Source organism: Macaca mulatta, chromosome 2 (genome assembly GCF_049350105.2).
Source record: "Macaca mulatta isolate MMU2019108-1 chromosome 2, T2T-MMU8v2.0, whole genome shotgun sequence".
Lineage (NCBI taxonomy): Eukaryota > Metazoa > Chordata > Mammalia > Primates > Cercopithecidae > Macaca > Macaca mulatta.
The window spans coordinates 182317176-182327500 of record NC_133407.1 but is presented as its reverse complement, the minus strand read 5'-3'; the positions used below and the strand labels follow the sequence as shown (position 1 = coordinate 182327500).

At 37.5% G+C, this 10325-nt stretch overlaps 1 protein-coding gene across 1 annotated transcript in view; it reads right to left on the bottom strand.

The window, feature by feature from the left end:
- Nucleotides 1–10325, bottom strand: part of IMPG2 (interphotoreceptor matrix proteoglycan 2) — a 95783-nt gene that overhangs the window by 51239 nt on the left and 34219 nt on the right. The window contains exon 5 of the mRNA XM_077994124.1: nt 50–99. Within this exon, the coding sequence (XP_077850250.1) occupies nt 50–99 (50 nt within the window). The remainder of the gene's footprint in view (nt 1–49; nt 100–10325) is intronic.

The window sequence follows — 10325 nt, the reverse complement described above, 5'->3', positions numbered from 1 at the left end:
ACCATAAATAATTTAAAAAGAAAAGTGAATAAAGACACAAAAAGCATACCTCCCAATGTTGAAGTATCACCAACAGGAACTGGAGAAGACAGTTCAGGGCTAGAAAAAAAATGTTTGCAGTTAATGAAATGACAGACACATGAGGGTTTATTTTGGGATTTTGGAGTTGTTTTCCAAAAAGAAAAACACTAGATCACCAATTAAGGGCTCCCAAGCAAAAGTACCAAGAAGCAAAGTTTTTAAAATTAAAACTTCATAATTCATTTATTTTACATTTATTGATGCGTACTCAACTAGAATCACCATACCTAGAATTCTTCCCTAGTTATCTTTTCATCACCCTGTTTTCTCTCTTCTCAGTTCTTATCACTATGTGAAATTTTATTTATCTTCTTATTTATCTCTGTCTCTAATGCCTTAGTCCTCTAGCACATTATTGCCCAAAAATGGTAGCCACTGGACACGTGTAGCAATTTAAATTAATTAAAATTAAACCAAGTTAAAAACTCAGTTCCTCATTTACACCTGCCACATTTCAGGTGCTTAATAGCTGCGTGTGGTTAATGGCCATCATACTGGACAAGATGGTAAAGAACATTTCCATCACCACAGATGTTCTGTTGAACAGGAATGCATTAAGAATCTAAACTGCATGAGATTGGAGACCTTGACTAATATATTCCTGCTGTATTTTTCAGTGCCCAAAACAGTACCTGCCATTTAGTAGGCATTAAAAATATATTTTGGGGTAAATGAATACTATGTGCCAGGCAATGTAGAAGGTACTTGGCATGTAATTGTGAGCAAAACACCCATGGTATATGAAGGTTACAGTCTTACAGAAATTATACACACTAAGTCAATAATTACAGATGAGACAAGTAGCATAGACAAGAAAGTAGTGGCTGCTAGAAGGAACATAAAGCCACACACCTGATCTCATTGCAGAGATCACTGAAATCATAAAACCTATTTATGTAAAGAAAGTCAAGCTTAGAGGAAGTATTTGCTGTAGGCCACATTGCTAACAGGTATCAGGTATCCTAGCTGTTGTGTTACCATGCCACTCTGCAACTGCAAGCAAAGATAAGAAGAGATCAGAAGATAATTTGAGAAAGCCCCTCCTCCTAAAGGAAAGAAAATAGGTTTCCACAAGTCCATATTTTCACATATCCCAAAGGTATAAAAGTTAGATTTGCAGTAATTTGGGAACATTTTAGAATTTTCAAGTTTGTACACATGTCCTAAGAGGAAAAGGGCTATTCCCTTAACTTTTTCCAAAGATATTGGATCAGTGATGATTGTCTGTTTTCAACTCATAGCAATTAAAAACGCTCTTCAGGTCGGGCATGGTGGCTTATGCCTGCAATCCCAGCATTTTGGGAGGTCCAGGTGGGTCAATCACCTGAGGCCAGCAGTTCGAGACCAGCCTGGCCAACATGGTGAAACCCTGTCTCTACTAAAAATACAAAAATTAGCTGGGCGTGGTGGCACATGCCTGTAATCCCAGCTACAGGAGCCCGAGGTATGAGAATCACTTGAACTCAGGAGGCAGAGGTTGCAGTGAGCCAAGATTGTACCGCTGTACTCCAGCCTGGGTGACAGAGGGAGACTCTGCCTCTACATAAATAAATAAATAAAAACTCTCTTCAATGCTACCAAGTCAACTTCCTAAAGTAATTTGATCAACAGTAAAAAATATCTCCTTCATAGATGTGTCCAGGTCTGTGACGTGTCCAGTAAGTCACATCTTCAGAGCCACACCTTTAGATCACCCTACTGCTCTCAATTAGATTACAGAGGTACTCAAAGCCTCGAGATAAACACGGCACACATTTGGAGGCATCAGTCTTACTAGAAGCTTAAACAGGTGAGGAGTTAAATAAGAACTGATGTATAATTTAAAACATTTTAAAATTATAACAAACATGGCTATATTATGGAATAGAATATAAGTTTAAATGAATATGAAAATCAAATATGATAATTCAAAGACATTTGATGATTGGAGCTGGTAGGGGAGGGTCAGCTAGGGGCATGTTTTCTAAATGCCCAGGCTTTGGTAGAAAATTTGAGAAACATGAAGTTAAAAAAAAAAAAAAAAAAACTTCATCATAAACATCCTTCTGGTTTTAAAAATTCTATCTAAAAAAGTAAGATGTTAAACAACTATTACACAAAACTCATCAGTATTATTTATTTAGAGTACTTTTGCATAAAATTGCTTACTAAGTTTCATCTAGAAGAACCTAAAGGGTATGACATCTGGACAAGTTATTTTGATGAGCAGAGGACAGCATGAGGGATGAGGAAGCATCAGGAGGCTTCCTGGGTTACAGAAGATGGAGCTGAAAAAATGGGAATCGGATGCATTCGGAAGAAACATTAACATAATCAGGCCTGAATAGGGTCTATCAATTGTCCACATGGCAGTACTCCTTCTCAGTACCTTCATTTCATAGATGAAAGAAATAAGGTCCAAACAGGTAAAGCAACTTTACCAGGCTCACACAAAACTTCCTAACTGTATCCAGTTCTCTTTCAATGATAACAGCAAGAATAATTACAACTAAATTTACTGAACCCTCATCATGTGTCATACACTGCTAAGTGCTTTATTTAGGTTAACTAACTTAATTCTGACAACCACCCTAAGAACGAGATCCTATGATCCCATTTAGACTGATGAGGAAACTAATGCTAGAAGAGGTTAACATTTGCTCAGGGTCACACAGCTAAGCCAATGGAGGAGCTGTGATGTAAAATAGGCCCACTGGATGCCAGAAACCTCACTCTTACTCATCTCAAGTCACTTCTTCACAACATGGCCCTTACATGATCCCTACTCTTTAGAAGGGTTTCACTTGGCCTTCATGATACTGGCCTATAAAAACCAAATGACCTAAAAGTCAATGTGTAAGGTCCCAGAAAGAGGAAGGGGAACCTGGTTACAGTTGGAGGCCTATGGAGAGAAACCAGATATAAGGATCACAGTAAGGCAAAGGTAGGAAAGCACAGCACAGCAACTAGAATAGGATGTTGGGATGAGGTAGCAGAGAAACCGGACTTCACCTGGGGTGAGTTAAACTGTCCCCGACATCAAATCAAATTTAAGCTAATTCTCTAACTAAGCAAGCATTCAGAATGGAGAAGTTTGATTACTTCAGTTGAACTAGATTTCACCTTGCTAAATTCAAAATAACATTATTTTAACAGTGGTAAGTAGGAAACTCTCAGTAATTTAAATCACTTGCCTACACTCCAACTCTTAATCCCTCACCCACCCACTCTCCTTTCAAGAGACAGTAAAGAACACTTAACAACAAGAATCCTTTTACACGTTTTCATTAAGTATTCCTCCTGCAGAGACCCTTTAAAATGTCACTCACAACAGCACTGGAACACGGAGGTGTCTTGAGTTTGGAAAGAGAAATACTACTTCATTTCTAAGTCAAACCACAAAGCTGAAGCTGTTCAGCTAAGATCTTTAGCTTAATACTAACAACATGCAACCCCTTACTATCTCCTTTCCTCAGCTCATCCAGCACGTTATTCATTCTTCACCACTATTACCTAATCATGTCAATGGAATTCAGGTGGGATTGTGTCAAAAGTTGCTCACAGCCACACAGAACATACACTTAAAGACAGTGTAAAACAACCCAAGCACAGGTTCGTATGCAGATTCCTACTCCCCTTGATGACCTTCTATACTTTGCTTTGCTCTTGAATATGTTACTATAATCACATGTGACAGCAAAAGAATTCAAAGAAAGGAGTTAAGAAACCTGAGTGCTAGTCCTAGATGTATCACTAACTTTGTGTATGATTTAGGGAAATACCTTAGTTGCTCTGGGCCTCAAGAACTTAACCTTTAAAACAAGAACACCTCCATGTCTTCCTATTTCATGAAGGTGTTGACAAAAACCAAATAAAATATTATATGCAGAAGCATCATAAAAAGTATGAAATGCTAAACAAATATAAAACAGGGGTTAATGGGATAGTGACATATGTCATCCCAAACAGAATAAAACATTTGCTGAAAAAATATATATATAGGCCGGGCGCAGTGGTTCCCACCTGTAATCTCAGCACTTTGGGAGGCCAAGGTGGGCGGATCACCTGAAGTCAGGAGTTCAAGACCAGACTGGCCAACATGGCGAAACCCCATCTCTACTAAAAAACATACAAAAATTAGCCAGGCATGGTGGTACATGCCTGTAATCCCAGCTACTCAGGAGGCTGAGGCAAGAGAATCACTTGAACCTGGGAGGTGGAGGTTGCAGTGGGCCGAGATCAGACCACTGCACTCCAGCCTGGGTGACAGAGCAAGACTCTGTTGCAAAAAAAAAAAATATATATATATATATACACACACACACACACACACACACACATATTCGGCTTTGTGATTCATTCTCAACTACAAATGTAAATTAATTGAGACACACACACAATCCCAAAGAGCAGTCGTTATGCTGAGAATATCACCAGAGACCTGATAATAGACTTGGGTGATTAGGCAGAAATTCTGTTATTAATTTAACAAATATTTAGTAAGCACATATCCTAGGCTGAGCCTTGCACTGGTTATTGGGGATGTAACCATAAAACCAGATGGCAGGAGTTTAAGCAGTGACTGGAGCTAAGTGGATATTCTTTCAAGATGTCTGGCTATAATGGAGATAAATGCAGGCTTTTTAAAAAATATGTAACATGAGAGGGACTTGTGCATGTTTAAATACTAATGGGAAAGAGTCAGTAAAGAAGGAAGTTGGAGACTCAGGAGAAAGAGAGAAACAATGACAGGCAGAGGTTTCTAAGAGGAAAGACAGAATGTAAGGTCCTGAATACAGGCAGAAAATGTTCTTTTTAAGAGTTGGCAACTGATGGCAGAGACATTTAAAATAGGATATAGCAGAGTATATGGTGCAAGACACACATTAGCAGATGTATTAGAGTTTGCATAGAGGTCTGCAATTTAAATTACAGAGAATTGTGATTGGCAGAATACTAACCTCCCAAAGAGGTCCATATCTTAATCCCCAGAGAGGGGAATTAAGGTTGCAAGTAGAATTAAGCTTGCTAATCGGCAGATCTTAAAATAGGTAGAGTATCCTGGGTTATCCAGTAGGCTCCATGTAATCCCAGGAACCCTTTCATGTGGAAGAGGGAGACAGAAGAAAGTCAGAGTGATGGAATGTGAGAGAGACTCCACCAGCCATTGCTGGCTTTGAAGATGGAAGGGGGCCATGAGCCAAGAAATGTGGGTGGTCTGTAGAAGCTAGAAAAAGCAAGAAAACAGATTCTCCCCTACAGCTTCTAAAAAGGAACACAGCCCTGCTAATACTTTGAGACCCAAAAGAGGCTTCTGAACTACAGAACTATAAGATAAAATCTATGTTGTTTTAAGCTGCCAAGGTTAGACTAATTAGTTAAAGCAGCAGTAGAAAACAAATACAAGAATCTCTTTACACGGAGAATACAAAAATAATCTCAAAAAATTATAAAAATAAATTTGAATAGGGGAAACAGGAGTTAATGGAGTAGTGACATATGTCATCCCAAAGAGAATAAAATATTTGCTGAAAAAATATATATATTTGGTTTTGTGGCCCATGGAAATCATGGGCAAATAAGGATTTTAATAGATAGCGGTAATATTCAATTGGAGAAAGATAGGCTGAGTAAACTCTTAGGCCACTCCTATGGTATCACTCCCAGTGTGAGCTAGCCCCATGTCACCCCCTTCAGCATCTCCCACAGTCGGCAGTCTCCACCCCACTTCAACCTGGTCTGCCCTAGTTTCAGGCAGAATACAAATTTTTTAATTTTCAAAATTCACTTTTATTTTTGTTTATATGTATTGTTATTTATATGCCTTATTTTCTAAGAATAGTGAATATCTTGTGTCCTCTATTAGACCTAGTACAGGCAGTGACTTATCAGTAGAGATACATGATACATACAGTCAGCTCTGCTATGCTATTTATTTGTGAATTTGTTTCAACATGATTAATATATTAAGAAACAGTTGAGTATAATGCAGATTTCTCCTTTACCTATACTCAATTTCATTGTGAGAAATGCTAGATGAATAAACAAAACTGCACCCAGATGAAGAGAGGCCACATTGGAATACACTAAGCACTCTCATGCCCGACACTTCAGACATCTTCAGCTACCTCAGTTCACCCATGGGTTATGAACCACACCCTCCCTCATATGGTGTTACAACTTTCCATTCTTCTTCAGATAATTCTCCTTCCATCACTTTACAATAATTTATAAGCTACAATCTTTCCAATGTCCAATTTTACAAACAAATGTCAGGAATTCATCAAGGTTAAGTGACATATTTATTATGGTATTTGTGTATTTCTTAACCACATGGGACATGTAAACTGTGCCACCATTTTTATTAGGTTCCTTTTCTGTTTGTTTCTGAGATGGAGTCTCACTCTGTTGTTGCCCAGGCTGGAGTGCCATGGCGCAATCTTGGCTCACTGCAACCTCCGCCTCTTGGGTTCAAGCTGTTCTCCTGCCTTAGCCTCCCGAGCAGCCAGGATTACAGGTGTACGCCACTATGCCTGGCTAATTTTTTTTGTATTTTTATAGAGACGGGGTTTCACTATGTTGGCCAGGCTGGTCTTGAACTCCCGATCTCAAGTAATCTGCCTGCCTCAGCCTTCCAAAGTGCTGGGATTACAGGCGTGAGCCACCGTGCCAACCACTAGGTTCCTTTTTTTAAAAAAGAATGTATTGTTGACAAAGTTTCTGGGTATTGTGCCCCTAACTTTATTATTCCCATTGCCCCTATAGTTTTTAATCACATGATTTTCAATGATTTTTAGGAAATAATATATCATTTTATATAGAATAACTATATGATGAAGGTGTTTTGTTTTCATTGAAAGTTTTTGAATAAATGCCATAAGTTTGTTTGTTCTAAGACTCTTTCCAACACGGTACACACACGCAGAGTATACAGTAGATTGCCAGAAGCCATAGAGTAGACTTGGCTCCATTTCTAAAGCTTCCATTTTGTGTGATATTTGAGGAAATAAATCAATTCACATAAAATACATACTGATACACTACATAGCAGAATACAAAACAGTGCATGAAGTCTTAAGAAAAGAAAAGGAAGTTTGGATTTGCAAAAACAAACCAAAAAAAAAAAAAAACTCCGAGCTATACTGCCCATATTTTCTGCCATTGAGGACTTTGGGAGAAAAGTTTGATAAGCACTGTTTTAAGCAAACGTTAAAATCCCCTTAGCTGACAAATATATAGACTAATAAGAAAAATAAAAAATCACTCTGGCTGCTGTGTTGAAAATGTACCGTAGTTGGGAAAGGGTTAGACGTGTTAAGAAGCTATTATAAAAATAAAAGATGCGGGTGGCTCAGACTAGGATGGTGGCAGTGAAGATGGTGAAAAGTGATCAGATTCGAGAGATATTTTGAATCTACAGGCAACAGAATTTCTTGATGGATTGGATGTGAGGTGTGGAAGAAACGGAAATGTAAAGCATGATCACAAAGTTTTGGTCTGCAATGACAGACATGATAAAGTTGCCACCAACAGAAAAGCAGAGTTAATTGGGTTGGGGGCATGGGAGAACCAGGAGTTTAGTTGTGGATGTGTTGAGTTTGAAATGTCTACTTGACATTCACGTAGAGATGGCATCATAAATATGAGTTGTCTTCTATCTTCTCAGTTTATAGATAAAAAACATTGCATCAGATTGTTTGAGTCATTTATCCAAAATCAAAGTAGCCAGGTAGAAGCAAAAAGAAAAGGTCTCTGGACTCCCAGTCCAGTGCTATTCTTAGTAAACCTTCCCAGAGAGTAGAGAACTTGCCATTAAAAGAGACTCATTGTTTTAATGAATCCAGTGAATCAATATTTTTATAGGTAAACAAATTCTAATATTCAAGAAACTAAATCTATTTATCAATATAAACAACAAAAATACACCGAAATTATTTGAATGGCAAAAGGAGAATGCATAAATATCTTGGGTAGGCATTAAACAAATTCATGTATATTTAGGACAGACTCAAAATCTGTGCCTAGCACTTTCTAAAAGAAGTGATATTCCTTGTCCTAGCTGTGCACACAGGATTTCAACGCACTTCCAATGCCATCTGCTTACTGTAGTTACCACTATCTCCTGGAGCACAAGTTTGAGAGGGCCAGAGTCAGAGAAGGCTTAATGTTTGTCTCTATGTCTGAGATATTTCATAATTTAAACTTTTTTCAAAGAAACAAAACTGCAAAAAAATAGAACCATTATTGAATTCTTGCTTTCTAATAAACCACAACCATCAAATTAATTTTCCTTTTGCTGACATTGCTAGAATGTCCCGGAGACTGTTAACTAATTTGATAGTTCCATTTTTCTGTCACTTAATGATTGGAATTGTAAACAAGTCTCACTAAGTTGTGTGAACGTCGGAGAATTTCACTCTGTAAAGATTTCATAGGGTAATTGTGACAATGAAATGTAAAAAATCTTGTTAAAATGTAAAGCTCTATATGTCTATAAATGCCAATGTGTAAGGGATGATGGTAGGGTTGAGGATATGTCGTTTCATAAGAGGTCAGGGAGTATCACCACCATGCCTCTACTGGTCCATCTTTGCCGCAAGAGTACTGCCAGTGTGCACCAAAAGGATAACCCCACACTAGGCCATATCCCTGACAGAAACACACACAGGGATCAGGGCGTGCTGCCCCTGCTCTCACTGAATGTGCTACAGACACAGAAAGATGTGGACTTCCTGCTCTTCTAGGAATCCTATTCCTGATCATCTGATGCTTTCCTAAAGCCTGAAAAACAGACATTTTTCTATAAAGTGAAATGACCAAGATTTAGCACAAGTTGTTAATAAGACAAACACTAAAATTTCAGTTTCTCTCCTGTCTACAGCTCTGTCTCTCTCCTATACTGCCTCTTTGCATGGACTCACAGCCAGGCCACATGGTACATGTTCAATATGCTGACAACTGATGGTTTAAGAAACATTATCATGGAGAAGTCTGTCTAATATAAAGTAGCTACTTTCTAAATCTTTATTCATTTGAAGTTAGCTCCTTTGAATTTTAGCAGATAAGATTTTCAAATTGGTACAAAGATCTATACAAAATTCATAATATCATTTTTAATTTTAAATTTTTATAAATTTTGATAGATTTAGGGGGTACAAGTGCCGTTGTAGTGATGAAGTCTGGGCTTTTAGTATGTAAATTATAGCAACCATTTAAATACTTTTTTTCATTCTTCATGTTTGTCTTTCTCATTCACACACACATATGCACAACAAAGAAAAACAATTTTTAAAATCTCTGAATGATGTAAAATATTCTAATAATTTAAATACATATGCATTATAGCATAGGGGTTGAACACTGGCTTTGTGACCTTGGACAAGTCCCTTAAGCTCTCTATGCCTTAATTTCCTTCTCTTTAAGAGACAGATAATATCAACACCTACCTCATTATATTGTTTAGAGGAAATTAATACAAGTAATAAAGTACTAGAACAATGTCTGGCCTATAACTTCTACATTAGTATTAGCTAATATTTTTAATTTTATTTAAAATGACTCTAATTAGGTGATTATTGAGTATGGTTATTCTAAGCCATTTAAAAGGGCAAACATCATTGTCCATTCTTGTGAGTAAGAAGCTTTTCACAATATTCTAAGTAACTGCTGATATATTAGTATTTTTAGTTATTAGGCCCAGATTTAGAGTGAAATGGCATGCTTCAATATCCAATCCAGAAAACTAAATTATGGTCTACCTCTTATAGTTGTCTACCATGAAGTCTACCAGCCTAACTCTATGACAAGATAAGGAAGAAAAAGTGTCATCTCTCTATTCTTTGGCATCTTTATGATATTTTAACATGCAAGTGCATATCAGTACTTTGAATGCTTGGAAATTGTACTGCCTCAACATTTGTAATATATATACTCACACTGTATGTGCATTGCATTACCAGTCTAGCTTCTGATGGCATGTGCTGCATTATAGGCTAGTTCTTATGATGAAAGACTTTCTCTTTACGTGGGCAGAATCATTTTATCTTTCTTTTTAAAAATTCCTCTTGGGAGTTGGGATGGTGAAAGAGAGAAAGAAGGTGTTTGTTTCCAGCTGATGCACAGAAAGATGGGACAGTTTGAATCAGCAGGCAGGAGAACCCAAGGAAATGAATGAGATAATCAATTTGGGGCAGCTCCGGAGAAAACCCATTCTGCTTTAACCAATTAACAGACTTTCATTCATTCCCCCCTCCTTCTCTAATCAC